At 55.5% G+C, this 25,903-nt stretch overlaps 1 protein-coding gene across 1 annotated transcript; it reads left to right on the top strand.

Moving 5' to 3' along the window:
• Positions 1–442: 442 nt before the first annotated feature.
• SSC5D (scavenger receptor cysteine rich family member with 5 domains) lies at positions 443–24,499 on the top strand. The gene is made up of 14 exons (XM_082677312.1): positions 443–481; positions 935–961; positions 1,284–1,592; positions 2,290–2,409; positions 2,599–2,712; positions 3,058–3,366; positions 5,165–5,482; positions 5,701–5,877; positions 8,458–8,775; positions 10,974–11,546; positions 11,629–11,943; positions 12,101–12,268; positions 19,347–19,511; positions 22,588–24,499. The coding sequence occupies exons 1-14, from the start codon at positions 457–459 to the stop codon at positions 24,408–24,410; spliced, it is 4,761 nt and encodes a 1,586-aa protein (XP_082533438.1). The 5' UTR covers positions 443–456; the 3' UTR covers positions 24,411–24,499.
• Positions 24,500–25,903: the final 1,404 nt, after the last annotated feature.

Below are 25,903 nucleotides of genomic sequence, written 5' to 3'. Positions count from 1 at the left end.
TGATGTGAATCCATCCTTGATGCTCTCTGGTCCCAGCACGCTTCCCTGGCTGGACAAGAGAGGAGGCAGATGGGTGGGCACCCCACCCGTGCACCCCTGTCCCCCAGCGTACGCCCCTGCCTGGATGCTTCCCTGCAGCCTGCTGCCCCCAGGCCGGCTCCCCAGTGGGTGTTTGCAGTTGGACACCCTCCCTGCTGCCTGCCACCGCCCTCCTCCCCAGGCCTCAGCCGCCGGCCAGCCCCCTCCCCGCCCCCCCCTCCCGTCCCCTGCTGCCTCCTCAGCAGCCTCTCCTCCTCCTGGCAGAGCGTCCAGCCCCTGCCTGCTCCTCCCCAGGTCCCGGGCGCCTCTGGCAGGAGCCTCCCTCTCTCCCTCCCTCCCCCCCTCCCTTGGCCGCTAGCTCCTCCCCTCTCCTGCTCCTCTCCCCATTCACCCCATCCCTGCCCCGACTCTGCAGACATGAGGGTCTTGGCCTGCCTCCTCGGTGAGTGACCCTTCTCCTCGGGGACTCCGGCCTGGGCCCCACCCTCTGACCCCTGAGCTCACCCACTGGAGAGCCTCAGACTTCCGGGGCCTCATCCCTGTTGCCTGGGGGATACAGGACATCTGGCCCTCCCTTGCCTGATCCCCCAGGGACCCAGCCTCTGGCACCCCCGTCCTACCCTCTTAGGAGCCCCAGAGACCTACCTCCTACCCCCCCACCCCCGCCCCACCAGCCCTGATCCTGTGGGGGGTCACCCATCATTTGACCTTTAGTCAGGCCCCTGGGGGAGTGCAAAGGGCCTGGGTGCCTGCCCTGAGGCATCTGGGGCCCCGCCCACCTCAAGGACCTGAACCTCGCCAGGCCCTCGACCCAGAGTCCTGCTTCCCAGCGGCGGGGTTTCTGGTTCAGAGGCATGAGGCCTCACTCTGTCCACCCCTCCAACCTCCCTTCCAGTGGCTCTGATGGGGATCCAGGCTGTTGGTAAGTGGCCCCAAACACTTCTTCCATCTGGCCTCACTCAGCTGCAGGCCCACCCCGTGCCCAGCCTCACCCTCCAATGGGACCCTGTTCGCCCCCATCCGCCTGTGACCTCGGGCACCACTTCCCCCAGGACCACCTGGGCGACAGCCTCCTGCTTCCTACGGGGCACCACTGCTCCCCTGGGTACCCAGGAGTTAGGCTCCCCGTTAGCGGCCAGGACACTGGCCTCCCGGTGATGCCCTGCAGGACAGCCCCCAGCCCGTACCCTCCCCCTGGCCCCAGGGTCTCCAGGACATCACAGCCTTTCCTCTGTCCTCCCCAGAGTGGCTGCGTCTGGCCGATGGCCCCCACGGGTGCGCGGGCCGCCTGGAGGTGTGGCACGGCGGGCGCTGGGGCACCGTGTGCGACGATGGCTGGGACCTGAGGGATGCTGCTGTGGCCTGCCGCGAGCTGGGCTGTGGGGGCGCGCTGGCTGCCCCTGGAGGCGCCTTCTTCGGGGAGGGCGCGGGGCCCGTGTGGCTGAGCGAGCTGGCCTGCCGGGGCGGTGAGCAGCAGCTGGGCCTCTGCCCCCACCGCGGCTGGAAGGCCCACATCTGCTCCCACGAGGAGGACGCAGGCGTCGTCTGTGCAGGTAAGGGGCCCTCGACCCCCTCCAAGGAACATTGCTTCAGAGACGACCCAGGGACACAAGTCCTCAGTCCAGTAACTCTGAGAATCCAGAAGTCCAGACACCCCACCCCTGACACCCCCTGCAAAGCCAGGACTTACCACTACCTTGGAGGGTTCCTGCCTCACTCAGGGCCTGCCCTCTTTATAGCATCTGGGGATCGCATGGCGGGGATATTGAGTAATATTTTCCAAACTGAGGGGGAACTTTGAGACCAATAAAGAAAGCAGTAAAGAACAACTATGAAGTTTACTGTGGGGAACTCATACAGGCAGGATGGATCTGGTGGGCAGTGATCCATTTATTTGCAGCTGTGCTGCACACCACCGCAAAGGGTGCAGGAAGATTTAAAGGGGCCAAGGCTAGAGACAGAATCTGAGTACCAAGGGAGAAGCATGTTTTCCTTCCCCCAGGGGGTCTTATGACCATCATTCCTCATGGACCATTAATCCTCTATGTCAGCAAAAGGCATCCTTCCTGTTTTCGTATCAGACGAAGGCAAGGGTAAAAGTTGATAGGGAACCTCTCTGGCTTGGGCGTGTTCCTCGTGAGTGGGACAAAGCTCAGCCAGGCAAAGAGGGGAGGGGGCGGGGCCGCAGGCCTGAGATGGGGCTGACAAAACAGAGCCAGTGCGGTCCAGCCACACGCTGCTCTCCCGAAGGTCAGCGTGTGTCGGACTCCAGGGATTGGGACGACTCACCTTCAGTCCTGGATGGGGACCCCTGGCCGGGGCTGTCTGGGGAGCTGAGCCCCGGCTCTGAGAAGGCCCCGGTGATGCCTGGTGAGCCCCCCCCACATGTGCCCTGTCTCCAGCTTCGGCTGTGAGGGAGAAGGGACAGAGGCCCGTCTCCTCCACAATCCCGAGGGCCCCCGCCAAGGCCCCCTTCGGACCCCTGGGGACTCTCGGGACTGACCTGCGGCCCCAGGAGGTGCAGCTGCCGATCTCCCTCCCTGCTGTCTCCTCACCCAGCCCCCCGCCCAGCCGGGACCCCCCAGAGCGGCTCCCGGAAGAAGAGCCCCCGGCCGCCCAAGCCCGCCAAGTCCACTAGGGCCCCTTTGCTGACTGCCGGAGCCCCCCGCCAGGGTAAGTCCGCGCAGGCCTCCCCTCTGCAACAAATCTGGATGGGGTGAGGCGCTAGGCCCCGCTGGACCAAACTGGGACCCCCCCCCAGGTATGCGGGGGCACTGCATCCCCCGGGGATTCACAGTCAGGCCCAGGCTCCCCACCCGGTCAGGAGACCCGGGTGTCCACTCCCGGGACCCAGGCCCTTGGCCTGCTCAGATCCTGGCTCTCCCCTTAACAGCCGGCTGGCAGGCCCATCTCAGGCCACTGACCACCCCCCCACCCCACCCCCGCGGCTTGAATCCGCGTATCCCCAGCTGCCTCGCACGAGGCCCCTGACTGCCCCTCTCCCCGCCCGCCCGCCAGAGCGGCTGCGCCTGGTCTCCGGCCCCCACGGGTGCGCCGGCCGCCTGGAGGTGTGGCACGGCGGGCGCTGGGGCACGGTGTGCGACGACGGCTGGGACCTGCGGGACGCCGCCGTGGCCTGCCGCGAGCTGGGCTGCGGGGGTGCGCTGGCCGCCCCCGGCGGGGCCCGGTTCGGCCCGGGCGCAGGGCCCGTGTGGATGGACGACGTAGGGTGCGGAGGCGGGGAGCAGGCCCTGCGGGACTGTCCCCGAAGCCCCTGGGGCCGGAGCAACTGTGACCACAGCGAGGACGCAGGACTGGTCTGCACCGGTATGTGCCCGCCTCTCCAGACCCCTCCCCCAGGGCCACGCCCCCTCCCCGCTCACCGAGGTCTCAACTTTAAGGAGCTCTCTAATCCCCTTCCTTCGCCCCTCCCTCTCTTCTTCCCTCCCTCCCCCCTCCCTCCCCCCCCCTTCCTTACTCCCTTCCTCCTTTCCTTCTCTCTCTCCCTCCTTCCTTCTTTTCACACTCATTAAGCCCCATCCACACCGGGCACAGACCCAGTTCTCACTCTCCTGACTTTTAGGAGGCAGGGGTGGCCCACAGGTGTGGGGTAGGAAAGTTCAAGGGCTGCACCCACTAGAGGAGCCTGCCGCCTACCCGCACAGGGGGCAGGAAATGTTTCAGTCGGTGGATGGGAAAGGGGAGAGGGAGCTACAGAGGAAGCTGGGAGCCAGCTCTGGGCCTCACCCCCACCTGCCTGGCCTCCTGGGTGGATGTCCTCGCCCCACCTTTCACGGATGCAGGACAGAAGCTCAGAGATGTAAAGCAGATGGCCCAGAACTTGACTGCCGTGTCTGTCCCACGACACAGATGGATCTGGGTATCTAGCGTGTAGGGTGTGGTGGGGATGGAGACCAAGGGGACACAGGTCGGGGCACAGATTGGTGGACCAGAGGCAGTGATGGTGGTGCCTCCGTGGGAAGCACATGGGGGCAGAAATGGGGCCTCTGAAGCCCAGTTCCCAGGAGGTGAGTTGAGTCTCCAGCGGGAGAAGAAGCTGTTGGGGAGAAGAAGTGAACCCCATTGAGGGGCCCGGGGGCTTGGTATCTTACCAACATCTCTGCTCCTCAGGGCAGCCCCATGAGGGAGCGTGTCACTCACAGCTGGGTGATGCAGGCAGGAGTATCTCTCCCTCTCTGGCCTGTCCTTTTCTCTAGACACCGACTGCAGGCTAGAGAGATGGACTCCACACTCCCCAGAGGTCACCCAACTCTCACCCCACAAAGACCCAACAGAAATGTACCCCCAAACCAACAAGAGGTTAACATCTAGACTAGTGGTTCTCAACCGCACTCCCCAGGTGATATGGAGACATTTCTGGTTGTCATGACTGTGTGGGGCACTGGGGGTGCTGCCGGCATCTGGGGGGTGGAGCCCAGGGATGCTGCTGGACATCCTACTGTGCACAGGATGGCCCCTCACAGCAGAGAATGCCCTGACCCCCGTGTCAGGGGCGCTAAGGCTGAGAAGCCCTGCTTTACAGGCTGGGGAAGGCAGCTGGGGAGTGGGGACCTGCCTGGGGAGGTGGGTGGAGGGCATCAGGGCCAGCGTCCCCAGGGCTCATCCCTGGGGAGGCAGGGACATGGGGGGCAGTGGATAGACCAGAGTTGAACTCTTGGAGAGCGACTTCCCAGCTCAGAGTCTGTCCCTCACTTGCAAACTGAAGATGGAATGGCTGCTTTCCAGCCCCATCTTGGGCGTGAAGCGGGACACCACACATAGCCTGTACCTGCTCATCCATCCTAGTCACCTGAGCATGTGGCCTGTACCTGCTCACCCATCCTAGTCACCTGAGCATGAGGCTTATATCCACTCATCCATCCTAGTCACCTGAGCACGTGGCCTGTACCTGCACATCCATCCTAGTCACTCGAGCAGGTGGCCTGTACCTGCTCACCCATCCTAGTCACCTGAGCATGAGGCCTGTACCTGCACATCCATCCTAGTCACCTGCGTGCATAGCTCGGTACCTGCTCGTCCATCCCAGTTTCCTGCATGCGTGGCCTAAAGCTGCTCATCCGTCACAGTTTCCCGTCTCTCTGTTCCCGTCTCTCCCCACGTCCAGGCCCGGCCCCCAGGCTGCGTCTGGCAGACGGCCCCCACGGGTGCGCGGGCCGCCTGGAGGTGTGGCACAGCGGGCGCTGGGGGTCCGTGTGTGACGATGCCTGGGACCTACGGGACGCCGCTGTGGCCTGCCACGAGCTGGGCTGCGGGGCCGCGCTGGCTGCCCCTGGAGGCGCCTTCTTCGGGGAGGGGGCTGGACCCATCCTCCTGGACGATCTTCGCTGTCGGGGAAACGAGACGGCCTTGCGCTTCTGCCCTGCGCGGCCCTGGGGCCAGCATGACTGTCATCACCGGGAGGACGCTGGGGCCGTGTGTGACGGTGAGGGGGCCCTGGGGGAGAGGCCAGAGCTGGGGCGTCTCGTGTGTTTTCCGGAGGTGTACCCCAGGGCCCCGCACTCCCTCCGTCCAGCAGCCCACCTGCCGCATGTCTTGCTCATCGTGAAACCTCAGTCTCCACCGGGGGTCCTGGGGTGGCAGGTGTGCTGTGCCTGTAGCACAGCAGTGGGTGGTGGTCACCTCTTCCCTCTCACGCCCCAGGTATGCCTCTGGGATACGTCCCTCCCACGGCCCCCGCAGTGGGCAGCAACAGCTCCAGGCCCAGGGAAGCTGCATCCAGGCCCCCGCCCCCCACGGAGAGCCAGGCTGCGCGGATAGCAGGCATTGCACCTCCGCCCGCTTCCCCTGCGGCCCCTCAGGAGCCTGGGCCGGGAGCTGGTGAGTCCCTCCTGCTCCCCGCACCCCAAATGTGGGGCTTAGCTGCTGCTGCTTTTTTTTTAAGATTCTTTTCCCATGTAGGCCATTGCAGAGTACTGAGCAGAGCTCCCTGTGCTATATAGTAGGGCCTTATTACCTCTTTTATGTATAGTAGCGTGTACATGTCCATCCCAAGCTCCCGATTTATTCCTCCTTCCCCTTATCTCCTGGTAGCCATGTTTGTTTTCTATATCCGTGACTCTACTCCTGTTTTGTAAATAAGTTCATTTATACCCCCTTTTTTAGATTCCACATATAAGTGATATCATCTGATATTTGTCTTTCTGTGTCTGACTTATTTCACTCAGTATGACAATCTCTAGGTCCATCCATGTTGCTGCAAACAGCATTATTTTGTTCTTTTTTGTCGCCGAGTAGAGGTTTAGCTTCTGTTTCCTGCCCCTCCGCCACTCCCCACAGCCCCCAGGTGCCTCCTTCACTGCCTCAGAGGTCTTGGGGAGAGGGAAGGGTGGAGGGGAGGAGACGGACCCCACACGCAGAAGGCCCCTGCTTAGTCTAATGCTCTGCTCCAGCTGTCTTGAAACTCACAGGGCCGCCTCCTTCTCGCAAGTATCGAAAGAACTAGTCAGTGATGTTGTTTTAAAATACAGGCTTTAGGGACTTCCCTGGTGGTCCAGTGGTTAAGACTCTGCGCTTCCACTTCAGGGGCCACAGGTTGATCCCTGGTTGGGGAACTATGGTCTCACATGCTGTGTGGTGCGGCCAACAGGTGAGACCACTGTCACTGCAGAGATAGTTGGTTTCTCACAATTCCCAAGAGGAGGGGGCACAGCCCGCACATGACGCAGGGCCACACGGGAAGCACCAGGGTCCAGCAGGAGGCAGAGGGAGCGAGGGGCGACGGTGGGCAAAGCCTGGAGTGTGGCTTCATGGGGAGGAATGGACAAGGCAGGGTGAGATGACTCCGGATGGGCTGGTTTGCATCATTTCGGCGGGTTCTGGAGCGTAGCCGCTGCTCCTGGTTGTCGGGTACATGCCCTGGGGTGATGGGGCAGGTGGATGATGGCTGGAGTGTGTGAGCCTGACAGGAGGTGGTGGGTGAGGGCTCTGGGTGGGTTGGTTTCATATGAAGGGCACACTCCAGTGGTTTCCTGTCTCTGGGAATCAGCAATCCCTCCAGTGTCAGCAAGGCCCCGAGATGTCAAAGCATCAGGTACCGCAAATAAAAAGCCATGATTAATACAGCCATCTCCTCAAGGTTGCCGAAGGCTGAAAAAGTGGGAACTTGATCGCTATTAGCTGAGGCCTGCTTCCCCTTTTTCTGAATAATAATAATAATAATGATAACAGCTGCCATAGACTCAGCTGTCACTGGCTCACATGACCAGTGCTGTTCCAAGCCCCTTCATCAGGTAAAACTACCAGCCACTGGCAGGGTAGGTACCATCTGGTTTCCACGTTACAGACGAGGCCACGCAGCTAAAAAGTCTGAAAGCCAGGACTCCAATGAGGGCAATTTGTTCCACAGCCCACTTTCTTTATTTTTTAAAAATCATGGTAAAATATACACAACGTAAAATTGACCATTTTAACAACTTTTTGTTTTTCTGGCTGTGCCACACGGCACGCGGATCTTACTTCCCCGACCGGGATCAAATCTGCGCCCCCTGCAGTGGAAGCGCAGAGTCTTAACTATCGGACTGCCAGGGAAGTCCCATTTTAACCATTTTAAAGCATATAGTTTAGTCGTGAAAAATACACTCATCATGTTGTGCAGCCATCGCCACCACCATCTCCAGAGCTTTTTCGTCATCCCGAACAGATAGCCCAGACCCATTGAACACCCACTGCCCTCCCCTCCATCTCCCCAGCCCCTGGCACACAGCATTGGATTTTCTGTCTCTGTGAATTTGCCAGCCAGGCACTGCGTGTAAATGGAATCGTATAGTATTGGACCTTTTGTGTCTGGCTTATTTCACAGAGCATAATGTTCTCCAAGTTCATCCGTATTGTGGAGTGTGTCAGAATTTCTTTCTTTGTAACGGCTGAATCGTATTCCATCGTATGGATGGACAACATTTTGCTTATCCATCCCATTCGTCCATTGATGGACGCTCGGGTTGTTTCCACATTATTGCTCTTGTGAATAATGCTGCTGTGAATGTTTGCGTACAGGTATCTGACTGAATGCCCATTTCACCTTATCTTGGGTGTATATATCCCTAGGAGTGGAATTTCTGGATCATATGGCAATTCTGAGTTGAGCTTTCCAAGGAACCACCCTTTACCCCTGACTTTTTTTTTCTTTTTTTTTGGCGTGCCGCGAGGCTGGTGGGATCTTAGTTCCCCAACCAGGGATTGAACCCGGGCCTCGGCAGTGAAAGCACGGAGTCCTAACCATGGACCGCCAGGGAATTCCCTATCCCTGACTCTTTATTCCTGTGCCTGATGCAGACGATGGCACAGCACAGGCCTGGATAAACACTTGCTGCTGGGAAGGAAGGGTGGATGAATGGAAGGAAGATGGAGCGAAGGTGGAGGAAGGTCTGACTCGAATTCTTTGGGTCTCTCCCACCCCAGGGTCCCCGCAGCTGCGCCTGGTGGCCGGGCCCAGCAGGTGCTCAGGCCGGCTGGAGGTGTGGCACGGTGGGCGCTGGGGGACCGTGTGTGACGACAGCTGGGACCTGCGGGACTCGGCTGTGGTCTGCCGGGAGCTGGGCTGCGGTGGACCTCGGCAGCCAGACCCTGCTGCCGGCCGCTTTGGCTGGGGCGCTGGCCCCATCTGGCTGGACGACGTGAGGTGTGTGGGGACCGAGGCTTCCCTCGCTGACTGCCCTGCCGCTCCCTGGGGGAAACACAACTGTGCTCACAACGAGGACGTTGGAGTTACCTGCACTGGTAAGGAGGCCCTGGCCATTCGCTGGCTCCGGGAGGGCTTCCTGGAGGAGGGAACGGGAACTAACATTGGCACTAACATCGATTGAGCGCCCACCTCCTAAGCCCCCGCCCGTGACCGTATTCACACCTCACGATGCGTCCAAATTGGTGGATGTTATGCCCATTTTACTGATGAAGACACTGAGGCACAGAGAGATTACACAGCAGCTAAGCGGCACAGCTGGGATTCTTCCTCCTCTTCTTCCCGCCAAGAATCAAGAAAGTCTCCCACCTAGAGGGAAGCTGAAAAGGAAGAGGAAAGGAAGCAGGCATGGGGCACCGGGAGACGGCAAGAAGCCCATGTGACGGGAGGGCCACTTGAAGTAGACTCAGGCTTGGCCCGTGTTCATTCATTTGCCGTTATTTATCCAGCGCCAGACACTGAGCTAGGTATTGGGTCCTCAGAATGCAACGAACGCAACCCTGGCCTTTGAGAGGCTCACAGTTCACTGTGAGAAAGAGACGCCCCGACAAATCGCTGGAAACCCGTGTGACACATTGTCATTTGGGAGGTCCCCAAGACCACCCTCGGGTTCCATAGTTTTCTAGAAGGATTCACAATCAGAAAAGCTGTCTCGCGGTCCAGTGGTTAAGACTTCGCCTTCCAATGCATAGGGTGCAGGTTCAATCCCTGGTTGTGGAGCTAAGATCCCACATGCCTCGCAGGCAAAAAACCAAAACATAAGACAGAAGCAATGTTGTAACAAATTCAGTAAAGACTTTTGGGCTTCCCTGGTGGCACAGTGGTTGAGAGTCCGCCTGCCGATGCAGGGGACACGGGTTCGCGCCCCGGTCCGGGAAGATCCCACGTGCCGCGGAGCGGCTGGGCCCGTGAGCCATGGCCGCTGAGCCTGCGCGTCCGGAGCCTGTGCTCTCTGCAACGGGAGAGGCCACAACAGTGAGAGGCCCGCGTACCGCAAAAAGACTTTTAAAATGGTCCATATCAGGACTTCCCTGGTGGCACAGTGATTAGGAATCTGCCTGCCAATGCAGGGGACACGGGTTCAATCCCTGGTCCGGGAAGATCCCACATGCTGTGGAGCAGCTAAGCCCGCGCTCCACAACTGCTGAGCCCGCGAACCACAACTACTGAAGCCCACATGCCTACAGCCCGTGCTGTGCCAGAAGAGAAGCCACCGCAATGAGAAGCCCGCGCACCGCAACGAAGAGTAGCGCCTGCTCGCTGCAACTAGAGAAAGCCCGAGCGCAGCAACGAAGACCCAACGCAGCCAAAAATTTAAAAAGTCAGTTGAGGGAAGAGGCATGGGGGGCTGGGTCCAGGAGAGACCCTTGTGGAGCTTCCTCACTTAATTCTCCCAGCGACGACGCAGGACAACTCACGTGAAGTATTGCCAATCAGGGACGATCTCCCAGCCTTGGCGTCAGAGTGTTTATAGGAGCGCAGTCATGAGATGTGGCTGGTGGCCCACTGGTGGCCCGTTAAGTCACAGTGTTAGCAGAGATGATTTAGGTGGCCCTGGCCCCACAGGGAAACAACACACTCTTACCAGGCAGGACGTTGAAAGGGCTTGGAGCTTCCCCCTTCCCCCCGGCAGCCAGGGGCAAAGGGCCAAACCTTTCTTTGGACAAGATTAACCCTTATCCTGCATCAGTAACCCTTGGCATTGCCCATGGTGTCTGCCGCCTTCCCTGTGCTGATCAGAAAGATGTAAGGTGAGCCGTGGCAGCTGGGAGGATGGAGTCAACCATTCTGCCTGAAGCTAAGGCACTTTCCCCTTTCCCTCCCCTCCTGAGGGCCATGGGAGCCACAGAAGGGTTTTGAGCTGGGCAGTGGCCTGGTACCATCCTGGTGGGGCGGTGAGAGCTTCCCCCCACACACGGGGTGTGGGGGAAGACCAGTCAGAGGGTACAGGAAGCCAGGCAGTGGCTGGGCAGATGGAGAGGATGGGTCAGTGTGACGGGGTGAAGGGGGGCAGTCACATCATGATTGTAAGTGCCCAGAGGTGGGATGGTGCCGGCTGTGGCTGGCCACCGTATGCCCAGGTCTGGCACAGGGCCTGGCTCGTAGGAGATGCTTTGTAAACGTCTATGATGTGAATGAATGCATGGGAACTTGGTAGTTGTCTGTAGGGGGAGATGAGAGAGAAGGACAATCACGGTGTCTGCTGTCTCCCCTGTCCTCCCCTCCTGTCTGCCAGGGACCCCCGGCCTGGACTCCATCTCAGACCCCTTCAGTTGGAGCTGGATCCCTGGCCTGGGTAGAGATCCAGACGCCTGGCTCCCGGGGGAGCTGGCCACCAAGCCCTCTGCGAGGCGGACCCCCAGCGTTCCTGAGAAAACCACCACCAAGGCCCCAGGGAAGATACCCAAAAGCACAAAGAAGTGGGTGACCAAAAACGCAAAGAGACCGACCACTCAGCCCGCCGTGATACCAACCACTAAGCACTCCAGGGCCACGGGCACCCAGAGTCCCCCAGAACTGACCTCACTGACCACCACCACTCCGACCACTGAGGCCTCCCGAAGACCGACCTCTGCGTTTACCACCAGGCTGACCACGGAGGACCCTCACAGGCTGACCTCACACACCACCGAAAGGCGGACTCCCCGGGTCCCCCGGGAACGGACCTCTAAGACCCTGGCAACACCGACCACCCAGGGCCCCCGAGAACTGATCTCTGAGGCCACCATGGAGCCATTGGCCGAGATCCCAGGAGTAGGTACTCCAGAGTCCTCCAAAGACCCAGCCCCCTCCCCCACTGGGGCATCAGGTGAGAGGAAGGAACGTGGAGGGTGAGGCTGACCCCTCCTAACCCCTGCTGACCCCTCCTGATCTGGGCTGTCTACCAGCAGGCCTGTTCCGGGTTCGTCTGGCTGATGGGCCCAACCGGTGCGCCGGACGGCTGGAGGTGTGGCACGCTGGACGCTGGGGGACAGTGTGTGATGACAGCTGGGACCTGCGGGATGGCATGGTGGCCTGCTGGGAGCTGGGCTGCGGAAGGGTTAGGCCCCGAGTGGGCAAAACCCACTACGGCCCTGGCACCGGGCCCATCTGGCTGGATGACGTGGGCTGCAAGGGAAGTGAGGCCTCGCTGAGCGACTGCCCTGCTAGGGCGTGGGGACAGCACAACTGTGACCACGAGGAGGACGTGGGGCTCACCTGCACTGGTACGGCGGGGGGCGGGGGCTCAGTGGCCAAGGAGTCAGGGTGGCATGGGGGTGGGGACCCAGAGTCACTCCAGGAGATTCGGGAAGGGGACTTCGGAGCAACAGCAAGGACCTCTGAGCCGGGTCGGGGCTGTCCCCTTCCCCAATTTCTCCCAAGGCTATGCAGATGAAGAAGACTATCCCCCCTGGACCTGGGACCCCACCTCAGGAGAGGACCTGGCCAAGGGGACCACCGCGGCAGCGGTGCCTGCACACGCTCTCCCCTGGGGCATGGCTGGGAGCACAGGGGCCCCCTCCCCAACGACGAGGCGCCTTCCAAGCACAGGTGAGGGGCATGGCCGGGGTGGGGAGGGGCCCTCCATAAACCTCTGTGCACCTCCCTGCCGGGCTTCCAGAAAGATCCTCCTAAATGAGCTGGCCTGGGTCTCAGAGACCCCAGACAGGTTTTCCTGGGCTCCAGAGACTCTAAGAACATTCCCTTCCTGGACTCAGCAGTAGCGCTGTCCTCCAGAGCCTAAAGGAGACCCATCCCCACGCCCTGCGGTGTGATTTGCGGAGAATCCGACCAGGCTCAGCAAAGCCCCGGCCCGCAGTCCTCCTGTAAACCAGCCGGGGCCTTGGGAGCCCGTGCCCCTCGATCCGGAGCCTCGACGGAAATCCCCCCAGACCTCACAGCCGAGGCCCACCCTGTCACCACGTTGTCTCCCCACCCCAGCCCCTCAAACCTGTTCTCCCAGCTCACGCTCTGGTCAGGGTCGGGCTATGGCTCAGAGGCGGGGTGGGGACATACAGGTCGAGGGCTCTGTCCTCAGCTGGACCCCCTTCCTCTGGCCAGTGGGAGCAGCCTCCAGCCCCTCAGCTCTGTCCCTCTCTGCCCCTCCGCCTCTGTCTCGCTGTCACCTGCTTCCCTCCTTCCATCTCTGCTGCCAGGGGCCTTGACCTTGACCCCCGGGGCCTTGACCCCCCTCAGATGTTGCCCATTTCTCTACCTTCCTCATTGTGTGTGTGTGTGTGAGAGATCTCTGTCCTATCCGTGCTCAGGGTCTCTCTTGATCACCCTCTGGTCCTGTTTCTCACATTCTCTCTCTCTCTCTCTCTCTCTCTTTGGCCTCGCCTGTGTGGCACAGGCAATCTTAGTTCCCTGACTAGGGATGAACCCGCACCCCCTGCAGTGGAAGCGCAGAGTCTTAACCACCAGACCCGCCAGGGAAGTCCCAAAGGAATTTATTTTACTTTTTAATTTTATTTAAAAATTTTTATTTATTTATTTTTCCCTTTCAATTTCTCACCCTCCTCATCTCAAACACTTTTTTTTCACCGCCCATTTCTTTCTCATCACCTTTCTAATTTTTTTTCTTTCCTTATCAAGTTCATACTCACATCATTTCTATTTCTCTCTTTATTTCCCCACAGTCAACTTCTCTTTATCTTTTCCCCTCTGCGTCTGGCTCTTTTTTCTTTCATTTTCCATTTCTCACTCCCCCACCCCCAACCCGTATCTATTTCTCACTGTACTTCATGGCCAGTTTCTCTTCATCTCTTCTCCTGTGTCCTCCTCTTTTTATTTACATTTTCAGTTTCTCACGCTCATTGTCTCTGTTTCTCACTATTTATTTTTTTTAATTTTTTTTTTTTTTTTTTTTTTTGCGGTACGCGGGCCTCTCACTGTCGTGGCCTCTCCCGTTGCGGAGCACAGGCTCCGGACGCGCAGGCTCAGCGACCACGGCTCACGGGCCCAGCCGCTCCGCGGCATGTGGGATCTTCCCGGACCGGGGCACGAACCCGTGTCCCCTGCATCGGCAGGCGGACTCTCAACCACTGCACCACCAGGGAAGCCCTGTTTCTCACTATTTTTCACGGTCGGTTTATCTTTTCAGCTCCGAGTCTCTTTTTTCTTTCTCTTTCTCTGCCCCTCCTCGTCTCTATGCCTCGTCAGCCTCTCTCACCATCTTTCTCATTTTTTCTCCAAGTCCACACCCCGTCACCGCTGTTTCTCCCTGTTTTTCACGGCCAGTTTCTCTTCCTTTCCCTTGAGTCTTCCTTTTTCTTTCACTCTCACCATCGCGCCCTCCGCTGCGTTTCCCACTCAACCTCCCCCCCACCCAGGGTCGGTTCTCCCCTCAGCTTTTCCTCCGTCTCCTCATCCTTCTCGCTGACTCTCCATCCTACCATTTCCCGCGTGGCGGCTTCTTCCCCCGGCTCTGCCGACCCCGTCCCCCCGCGACGACCGCTCTCTCCCCCCAGGTGTCGCCGCTTCTGCTCCATGTCCGCAGGACCCCGCCCCTCGCACCTTTTCCCGCGTTTTTCACACGCTCAGCACGCATGCGCACTCCGAGGGCCTCTGCGAGAGGGGCGGGGCCTCGGATGGAGGGGCGGGCAGGGCAGACTTCAATCGCCCCGCGCCTTGTGACGTTACAGGCGCGGTGCGCCTCCTGATTGGCCGGCTGGCCCACGCCGCGGCAATAAAAGCGGGTGAAGAGGGCGGTGACCTCACAGAGTGGCGTCTGCCTCGGTCTGGTCTCGTTCCGGCGGGGAGGGTAGGGGGGCGCGGAGCAGGCATTGGAGGTACGGAGATTTGGGGTGGGGGGCACCTGAGCTGTGAGTTAGGGCTCAGTTTCCAGAGGTGATGCTCCTCACCTGGCAGTGTGACCAGGATTTCTGAGCTTTGTTCTCTGCAGCCCGGCGCCACCTCCCTTATCCCGTAGCGACCCCTCGTGGCGGAGAGGTCCGATGCTGGGCGCGAGGCACAAATAAATACAGAACTAGGAATTGCACGATGGAAATCTCAGGGGTAACGTGTACAACCTTAGTAATGGGAAGACTTGGAGGGAGGTGCGGGGTGGCGTGGGGAGAGGGGAAACGACAGACAGGAATTCCTATCCTCGTTAGCAAGGTGGCCTTGAAAAAAATGACTGCTTCTTTGAACCTCAGTTTCTTCCTCCGGAAAAAAACGAAAACCGGAGCTCCAAGGACCCTGGAAAGAGTCAAGGAGAGCTCACTGTGCCAGGCTCGCATGATTCCAACTGGGTGACATAGGTCCTGGTGTTGCCCCTGTGTTTCAGGTGCGGGGAACATGAGGCTCAGAGAAATTAAACTTTAACTTAGGAGCCATTATTGAGATCCATTTTAAACGATTTCACGCACAGTTTGCTTGTTGGATTGGAAAAGATTCTGGAATAACTGAAGTCATTGCAAGAGTGAATTCTGTAGTACAGCTCGCTGGGTTCCAGCTGTGGCTGCTCTGGGATTAGAACAACGAGCTGGGTGACCTCAGGTCCCAATCCAATGAGCAAAATGTGTGTGAAATCATTTAAAACCGCAAAACATTGGTTGTTAAAAGTTATTTACTGTAAATGAGCAACAGCTGCAGGATCCCAGGGACGGAGTGATTATTTCTAGTAGAGCAATTGGGAAAGACCTCGCAGAAGAGATGGCGTCATTTTCACCAGCAGACACCAGGAGGAAGGGGATTCTCAGAGGAGCAGAGGCTGGAGTTGAGAAAATTGCATTGCCTGTTTAGGGCACGTCGTCTCTGCTAGACTTTTAACTGTCTTGTATTTGGCTATGTCAGTTTCTGTTGTTGCCATAACACGGCCACACATTAGGGGCTTAGACAACACACGCTTATTATTTTGCAGGTCTGGAGATCAGAAGTCCCACATGGGTATCACTGGCTAGAATCAAAGTGTCAGCAGGGCAGGGCTGTGTTCCTTCTGAGGCTTGAGGGGAGGATCGTTCCCATGCCTTTTCTAGCTTCTAGAGGCCCCTCCATTCCTTAGCGCATGGCCCCTTCCTCCATTTTCAAAGCCAGCAATGCTGCATCTATCTCTCTGGTCCTTCTTTTGTCTTTACATCTTTGTCACTACAGCCGGGTTAGATTCTCTCATTTTAAGGATTTGTGTGATTAGATTGGGTCCACTTGGATTAACATAGGATAATCTCTTCATTTCAAGTTCTGGAGCCATAATCATATCTGCAAAGTCCCTTTTGCCAGGAAAGGTAACATATTCACAGGTTCTGGGGATTAGGGCTTGGACATCTTTGGGGAGCGTTATTCTGTCTACCACGGGATCTATGTTGTAGAGACTTAGTAGAGACTTTTTACATACTTGTTGAATGAATGAATGAATGAATGAACCAGTGAGAGACCGCTGTGTAAGTCTGGAGAGAGTGTACAGGAGATGAAGCTGGAAGCTTATGAAGGTTGAATTCTCACTTTCCATTTCACTGAAGCAAAATTTCTTGAGGCTTCCTGGATGATGGAATTTGGAGACGCAGACATTAATTCATGTCTGAAATGTTTGCTGTGTGGCAGGCATGAGTACTAACCCCTGGGAACATAGCAGTGATGAGCACAGCAAGGGAGGGGGAAGGGAGGGCTAAGTGTTATAATTTAAAATAGGATGATCAAGAGATGACTTACTAAGAAAGTGCCATTTAAGTGACAACCTCAAGAAGGAGAGGGGGGAAGCCATGCAGATATCTGTTTGGAGAGTGTTCTGTAGAGAGCGGACAGCACATGCAAAGGCCCTGAGATGGGCGTGTGCTTAGCTGGTTCAGGAAACAGCAGTAAGGTCAGTGGGGCGGAAGTGAAGTGGTTGATGGGGATGATGGCAGGAGGTGAGGTCTGTGGTCCATTGTAAAGACATCTGCTGTGATGGGGAGCCTGGAGGGAGCTAAAGGAGCCTTCCAGACAGAGGGAGCAGCATGTGCAAAGGCCCTGTGGTGGGACCTTGGGAGACGGGCAAGAATGCTGGCCTGGCAGGAGTGGAGTGAGCCAGGCAGGGGGAGAGTGATCGGGGATGAGGCCCGTGTCTGGGTTTTATTCTATGTGCAGAAACCCTTGGCATTTTAAGCACTTTAAGTTATGGAGGATGTGATCACATGTGTATTTTCTTTCTTTTTTGGGGGGGTGGGGGGGCGCGCCTTGTGGCATGTGGGATCTTTGTTCTCTGACCAGGGATCACACCCATGCCCCCTGCAGTGGAAGAGCAAAGTCCTAGCCACTGGACCGCCAGGGAAGTCCCCCACATGTGTATTTTCAAAGCATTCGCTCAGGATGCCGCAGGGGGGTGGATGTAGGTGTAAGAGTGCATGCAGGGAGACCAGAAGGTCCATGCAGACATGACGGTGGCCTCAACAAGGGTGGCAGTGGAGACTGAGAGAAGTGCAGGTGTTCAAGCTACATTCCGGGGGTTGAGCTGGTAGGTTCGAGTGATGCGTTGGGTGCGAGGGTTGAGGAGAGAGAGTGAGGTAGGGGATGGGGACCCGCCTTTTACTGGACCAGGGAACGCTGCGGGGTGGGTGCACAGGATCCAGAGTGGGGATCTTAAGAGCTCCATTAGTGATGCGTTCGACACACCCAAGTGGAGATATGAGATATGCAATCCTGGAGCTCCAAGGAGTGCCTGGGAGGAGGGAATTTGCAGCTGCGGGAATGGATGAGGCTATGCAGATGGACAGCCATGTCTAATGGAGTTTCCACACCCAGTGGGGAGGTGGGATGACTCATGGACTCGGGATATCGCTGTATGTCATGGCTGCGCAGAGGGGAGGGCATCCAAGATTAAATGCCAGATTATAGGCTTCCCTGGTGGCGCAGTGGTTGAGAGTCTGCCTGCCGATGCAGGGGACGCGGGTTCGTGCCCCGGTCCGGGAAGATCCCACATGCCGCGGAGCGGCTGGGCCCGTGAGCCGTGGGTGCTGAGCCTGCGCATCCGGAGCCTGTGCTCCGCAGCGGGAGAGGCCACAGCAGTGAGAGGTCCGCGTACAGGAAAAAAAATTAAAATGCCAGATTACATTTAGAGGTTGCATGGTAATAAGAGCATCAATAATAGCTAATATTCATTGAATAATCTCCGTGTGCCAGGCACCATCTAAGTGCATCCTGTGTTTGTTTGTTTTTGGCCGCAACGTGTGGCCTGTGGGATCTTAGTTCCCCGACCAGGGATCGGACCCAGGCCCCCTGCAGTGAAAGTGCAGAGTCCTAACCACTAGACCACCAGGGAAGTCCCCAAAGTGCATACCATGGTTTAACTCACCTCCTCCACGTGGAACATTATGATATGAGTACTATCCTTGTCCCCATTTTATAGGTAGGGAAATTGAGGTCCAGAGAGGTCAGGACAGCGTAGGGCAGAGCTTGGATTCAAACTGCAGAATTCACACTCATAACCACTCCAGCCACGGAGACTGGGAAGAAGCCTGTGATAGAATTAGCTCTGAAGAACCCAGGAAGCACAGAGCAGGGTGTAACTTCCTCAAGGGGAAGCAGGGAGTGACCTTGGAATCAAATTCTAAATAAAAGCTCAACAGGGAAGGAGTGAGGTGCGACCCAGGAGATCTACCCCCAGAGGGAAGATGTTGCCGCTCAGAAGCAGATAGACCTGCTGGGTCTGAAACCCAGTGCTGCTCCTTAGCTGTGTGGCCTTAGGAAAATTCCTTGCCGTCTCTGGGCTTCAGTTTGGTCATCTGTAGGGAAACTGCAGCTTCTTTGCCCACCAGCTCCCCATGAGATTGCCAAAAATTTAAAATGTCTCTCAGCGGCAAGGATGAGGGATAAAGGTGGGCAGTTTGACAACATCTAGAGAGATGCCTTCTGCACGGCAGTCCCACAATTAGGAGTTGAGCAATTCCCACTCATGAAGAATCCACTGCAGCAAAACATTGGCCACAACCGAACCGCCCGTCCACAGGGGCATAAATAAATCGGCAGTTGTGTGTTCCTACGATAGAATGTTACACAAGGTTAAAAAAAAGAAGGAACTAGAGTTATATGCATTTAACTGAAAGGACAGCTTATCACTGGCCAGCCCTGTGACCCCATGGAGTAGGTGCCATCACGATACCCTTCGTACAGGTGAGGAAACAGAGTCGTGGAGAAGTGAAGTGACTTGCTCAGCCAGCTAGGAAGGAACGCAGCCAAAAAGCAGGCTGTGAGAAGGTGTTTGCTGTATATATGTATATGTGCAGTCTTTCTAGTTGTAGGAAGCTAACACATGTGGAAACAATATAGCATTAGGGAGTCCCACGTGTATAGCTCAGGTGTAAAGGCATGCTTGGGAACTATTAACTAAAGGCTTCTCTGACAAAGGGAAGGGATGTGACTGGGCCTCGCAAGGGCTGTAACTCTGCAATGCTGCTTCCTTTTTTTCGATGTATATTTTAATTAAAAAATCTCATCGATCACACACTAATGGATCACGAATGAGAATGTGGCCATATCTTAGAGTACATTTGGAGTACACACGGACCCAGGGAGTACGCCTGCACTTGGTGGGCTGACATTTTAACAGGAAGCCAGCTTCAGTTTGTGTTCTTGATGGAGTCCTCCTAAAACCCAGCATCTTGGAAAGAAATCTTCACAACACTGTTACTACTCAGTTCTCCCCATATCTCTCAAGGTGGCGAGGATGGTTATGAGCCTTCCTGGACGTGGGATACACCTTCAGGAGAGGTCCCAGCCAAGGGGACCCCCACCGCAGGCATACCTGGACCCTCTGGTACCGCTGGCACCATCAGGAGCCCAGGCCATCCCTCTCTAGTTCCAAGGGTCCGTGGGGATACAGGTGAGGCATGTGGCTGGGGCGAGGGGGCCAGGGTGTTTGTGTGGTGGGATGGAGAGGTGGACTCCAGATTTCCCCATGGTGACCCAACTCTCACCCTAGAAAGACCAGGCAGAAATATATCCTGAGACAACGGGTTATTATCTGTACCAGTGGTCTTCAACTGGGGGCAACTGGCAACATCTGAAGACATTTTGGGTTGTCATGACTGGGAGCAGGGAGGCTACTGGTACCTGGTGGGTAGAGGCCAGGGATGTTGTTACACATCCTCTGGTGCACAAGGTATCCCCCACAGCAAAGAATCATCCAGCCCCAGATGTCAACAGGGCCAAGGGTGAGAAACCCTAACCTATACCATGTAAGTCACTCTGACAAATAAGAAAATGATAGGAAATCCTATAAGAGAATGGGCAAAAGATACAAACAGGTGATTTGCAGAAGAGGAAGCCCAAATGCCCAACGAGTATATCTGGAAGTGCTCACATTCATCATGAATCAGAAAATTCAAATTAAAACAATGACGAGCATGGAAAAAAATTTGAAAGGTAGATAATACCAAGTGTAGGTGAGGGTGTGGGGAGACAGGCATCCCCACTGGCTGTAGCAATTCGATAAACACAACCTAGTGGTGTTTAGTGAAATTAAATATGATTATATGTTATTACCCAGCAATCCTGCTCCTAGATCTATATTCCAGAGAAATTCTTGCACAGGCTTATAAGGGAATATGTGTGAGGATGTATTAGGGAATTGGAGGCAAGTTAAGTGTCCAACAGCAGGGTAACAAGGAAGAGAAATGCAATGGTTACACGTGATGGAATTTTATGCAATAGCTAAAGCAATGACGAGCTATATACACAGCAACATGGATAGGTATGAAAAACATAATACTGAGGGGAAGGTCAAACAGAATGAGATTTCCAGCAGCATATTATTTGCAGAAATTAAAAGCACAAACACAGAAATACAGATACACTTATATATTAACATAAACACATCTATGCATTCCGTATTGTTTAAGATCACACATATGTTTAAGGCCATATGTGAAACACACTAGAGTGGAGGTACCTATGGGAGAGGACGAGGGGATGGAGATTGGGGTTAAAGAGGAGAAAAAGTAAAACGAAACAAGAGAAGACATCGCAGGGACTATTAATGACAACATACAGTGGGGTATGAGTAGCTTAGCTCTCTGCACCTTGGGTCTGAAAAATTAAAAATCAATACCACTCTAGGTTACTGAGTCCCTGTTCTATCGAACTAAGCTGAGATTCTTGAAATAATAACTAGGCACAGTTAACGTTGATCAAGCAGTATACCATGTGTCAGGCACTATTTTATGCACTTTATATGTACTAGGCTTCAACATAGTTGTATGTGTTAATCCTCGTAGCAGCCACATGAGCCCTTCATGAATGATGTAAGTGCTATAATTGTTCCCATTTCACTGATAAGAGAAATTGAGGCACAGACATCAATGACTATGGCAGTATAAATGATCATGAGAATGCTTATCATGTGCTAGGCATTGTGTAAGTGCCCTGCACACACACGATCTCTGAATCCTCATGATTACTCTACAAGGGAGGTATGTGGATGTCTATGGTTTACAAATGGGGAAGAAACTGAGATTCAAGGCAGGTAAGTAACTTGCCCATGATTACCCAACTAGGACGTAATGGAGCTGGGGTTTAAATCCAGGCAGCCTGGCTGGAGGCCAAGCCCTTTACTTAACTGCTCCTCTGACCCTGCAGGGGGACACGACGCACCTCAAAGACCCTGCAGAAAAGTGGAATTCTGTTGAGCTGTGCTGTTCAATATGGTAGCTACTGACACAGGTGGCTATTTAAATTTAAGTGAATCAAAAATTTGGAAAAGGAAGGACCTACTGTATAGTACATGGAATATACTCAATATTTTCTAATAATCTATAAGGGAAAAGAGTCTGAAACAGAATATGTATATATGTGTGTGTGTATGTATATATATCTGAATCACTCAGCTGTACACCTGAAACTAACACAACATTGTAAATCAACTATACTTCAATTTAAAAAATTTAAAAAAAGAAACCCATTCAAAGGTAAAAAAAAGAAAATTGAGAAAGGAAACATTCATTCATTCCTTAGTTGAACTAGCTACATTTCGACTGCTCAGAAGCCACAGGTGACCAGTGGCTACCATATTGGACAGCACCGAACATTTCCATGACTGAGAAAGTGATACTTAATGGCCTAGGCTCTGTATGTAAAGGACTTGGGTTCAGATCTTGTCCCTGGAACTTTCAAACTGTGTGTGACCTCGGGCAAGTTACTTACCCTCTTGGCCTTATTTCTCTCATCTGTAAAAAGTGCTTAAAATTCACATTTACCTGGAAGCAGGGCCTGGAAGAGGGTAAGCCTTCTCATGTTACTCGGGCCTAAAATTTGGGGGCATTCCAAACACTTAGTAATGAAGATAAATAAGATCTTAATACCATAGGTTAAAAAACAAATGAATGCAAAAACAATCCACGATGAACTAAATAAAATTTTAACTAGAGTCAGGATCTGACCTACCTCACCAGGATCTGACAGAGCCAGTTTTAGGGGGGATTCCAGTGAGGTAGGTCGGATCCTGTCTTGGATTAAAATTTTGACTTTTTGTTCATTTTAGATCTTTTGTATTAATTTTGATTGTTTAAAAATATGGCATAAAGAGATTTGTCTTGATTACTGAGATTACCCTTCAGATTCCCCCTCATGCTATGCACCGTCTCCCACTCCCCTCTCCCTCTTTATCTCCCTTCATCCCATCTCTGCCTTTCGGCCCCCTCTTGCATCCCAGGTACCCCTCCACATCCCACCTCCCCCCTGCCGCCCATCTCCGCATCTCCCAGAGGGGAGGACGCCAGGTGGCGCCTGGAGACATGGAGGAAGCGTGGAGGTGGGGCACTAGGGCGGATGAAGTCTGCCGGCGACCCATGACGTCACAAAGCTTTCTGCCTTCCCATTGGTCAGCCCACCCCTAGGAGGCGGACCATGCCGCGGGATGGGCGGAGCAGACTGACCTCCGCCGGCCGTCTTTCCTCCAACAGGTTCACTGAGGAAACCGTGGCCCGAGCGACGGCTGCGGCCCACAGCGGCCAGGACTGCGCCCCCCACCACTTCCCCAGCTCCCTCCGCCTCGCCGGGGCCCCCGGGCCCTGTCCTGACCTCTGACTCCGCGCCGCAGCTCATCCCCACAGCAGCTTCAACGCCGGAGGTGACCTCTGACCCTCCCGCCACTTTGCCGCCCAGCCCAGACCCGGCCTCCTGGATGAACTCTCACCACACCTTGACAACCCCTGGCCTTACCTTGTCCACCCCTGATGCCACCGTGTTTCCAGCGCTGACCCCTGGGCTTTCACCCACTCCACCACCCACCATGCCCAAAGAACTGACCTCTGACCCCTCTGCACCGGCGGTGGTGACCCGCCTTTCCCCTACCTCAGAGCTGACACCAGAGTCTGACACAACCCCAGTCTGGGACACATCTCCATACCCCAGCACAACTCCAGAACCTTCTAGTTTCCCAGACCCTTCCACAAGTCCTCACCCCACTACCATCCCTCACTCCACCATGACCTCTCACCCTACCACGACCTCTCACCCCACTACCACCCTTTACCCCACCACGACCCCTCACTCTAAGACCTCTCACCCCACCACAACCCCTTATCCCACCATGACCTCTCACCCCACTGCCACCCCTTACCCCACCCCCACCCCTCACTCTACCACAACCTCTCACCCCACCACGACCCCTCCTCCCATCACCACTGCTCAACCTATCACAACCCCTTACTCAACCACAACCCCTCAACCCACCACGACCCCTTATCCCACCACGACCTCTCACCCCACCACAGCCCCTTATCCCACCATGACCTCTCACACCACCGCCACCCCTTACCCCACCCCCACCCCTCACTCTACCTCAACCCCTCACCCCACCACAGCCCCTCCTCCCATCACCAGTGCTCAACCTATCACAACCCCTTACTCAACCACAACCCCTCACCCCACCACGACCCCGCAACCCACCACAACCCCTCCTCCCATCACCAGTGCTCAACCCATCACAACCCCTTACCCTGCCACGACCCCTCACCTCACCACCACTGCTTACCCCACCATGACTCCTCACCCCACCTCAACCCCTATGGTCACTGCCAAGTCCCTTCTAACTTCCTTGGGAACAGAACTTCCCTTTCCCTCTTCAGCACCAACAGTCAAGCCCAGCCCACACCCCCGGTTGACCTTCACGGGGGCCCCTCACCCCTCCACGTCCCAGATGTGGAGCCTAGAGCCCTGTCCAGCAACTGAGTCCAGCCCCTGCAGGCCCTCTCCAGCCCCCAGCGTAGACACACTGTCCACTGAGAACTTCAAACCACCCACAAGCCTGAGCCCCAAAGTAACCTCTCCACCTACCCAGACTCCACACTCAGCCTCTGACCCCACTGTGACCCCTGACCTCCACCTGTCCCCTATGGCCCCCCCCTTGGATCAACCTGCCCCTGACCGCCTCACCCTAGGGCCAACTCCTGGTCAGAGCCCTGGCCCCCTTGGCCCATGTGAAGCCCCAGTGCCACCTGTAAGGGTCATGGCTTGTGATCCGCCTGCCCTGGTAGAGCTGGTGGCTGCTGTGAGGGATGTGGGTAGCCAGCTACAGAGGCTGACACAGGCTCTGGAGCGGGACCAGCAGGAGCGCCACGCCCTGGGACTGGGGTTGACCCAGCTGGTGGAGGCTGCCCAGGGTCTGGGGCAGCTGGGTGAGGTTGTAAAGAGACTGGCAGAGATGGCCTGGCCCCCCAGCACACCTGCACCAACCACTACTACCCCAGAGGAGGAAGAAAGGCCTCTGCGGGGAGATGTGTGACCTCATCTGGGGTCTGAGGGACTTAAGACACTCCCAAACCCAAATAGGAAAACCAAAGTATCTAATTAAAAACAAAATGTGAATGATGTTTCTGGGGGACTAGAGGAGGTGGAATCACAAGATCTGTTTGTGAATACAACAGGCACCATGTGAGGTGGTGAGGATGGTGACGACAGTGGTGATAGTGGTGATGAGTATGATGGTGGTTTTGATGGTGAAGATGAGAATGGTGATGGTGATGGTGAGGATGATTATGATGATAATGGTGGTGGTGATGAAGGTGACCATGATGGTGGTGATGGTAATGAAGATCATGGTGATGCCTATCCTGATGGTAATGTGATAATAATGATGAAAGTGATGGTGATGATAATGGTGGTGATGGTGGTGATGGAGATGATGGTGGAGATGATGGTGATGATGGTGATGATGATGGTCATGAAGATCATGGTAATGACTATTGTAATGATGGTGATGATGATAATGGTGATGATGGAGATGATGGTGATGAAGATGATCAGGGTGATGATGGCAGTGACGATCATGATGGCAGTGATAATGGCCATGATGAAGCCCCACGAGGGCAGAAATCTTTGTCTTGTTCACAGATGTATGCCCAGCCCCTAGAACAGAACCTGACTCCGACTGCACCCTCCATTAATATTTTTTGAATGATGAGTGCGTGATAATAATAACTAGTGTTCACTGGGCACCTCCTATGGGTCAGGCTCTGTTCTGAGGGCTTTGCGTGCATGATGTCATTTTACCTTCATGAACACCCACTGAGGAGGGTACTTTACCACAGCTCAGCAGGGGGAGGGTGAACTTTGGAGCCTAAATGCCTGAGTTTGAGCCTTTGAGGGCATGACCCTGAGCCAGTTACTTCTTGGTCTGAGTTTCCCCATCTCTAAAAGGGAAAATAATAATAGTACGCACCTCAGGGGCTGCTGTGATGATTAGCTGATAGATTAATACCTATGTGAGAGTGCTTAGCACAGGGCCTGGCTCTTGATAAGTGCTCAATATGTGATAGGTGTTATTGTATTTATCCCCATTTTACAGATCAGGGCACTGAGGCGCAGAGACATTTGGTTGTGTACCCCAGGTCACTCGGAGTGCGTAGTAGAGTCATGATTGGTACCCAGGCCTGTCTGACCCAGGGCCCTCGCTCAGAAGATATTACGTGCCCAAATCAGATTATCCTCGATTCAAGGCTGCCTCTTGGCTCTGGGACTCTAGCAGTTAATTTCCTTTCTCCAGCCTCAGTTTCTCCACCTGTATAATGGGGATAGTGGTCGTTCCTGCCTCCTGGGGTGGTTGTGAGGATTAGATGAGCTAGTGCAGGTGAGGACACAGCTTAGCACACGTGCTCAGTTAACAAGAGTGACCATGACGGCTCCTAACCGTGCTTCTCTGTGCCGGACACAATGTGGACTCTTAATACACTACATCCCACCCTCACTATAGCCCTTGGGCGGAGGAACTTGACCCCT

Source organism: Grampus griseus (assembly GCF_964374135.1).
Source record: "Grampus griseus genome assembly, chromosome: 19".
Lineage (NCBI taxonomy): Eukaryota > Metazoa > Chordata > Mammalia > Artiodactyla > Delphinidae > Grampus > Grampus griseus.
Note: the sequence above shows the minus strand (reverse complement) of the source record. Positions and strands in the feature narration are given on the sequence as shown.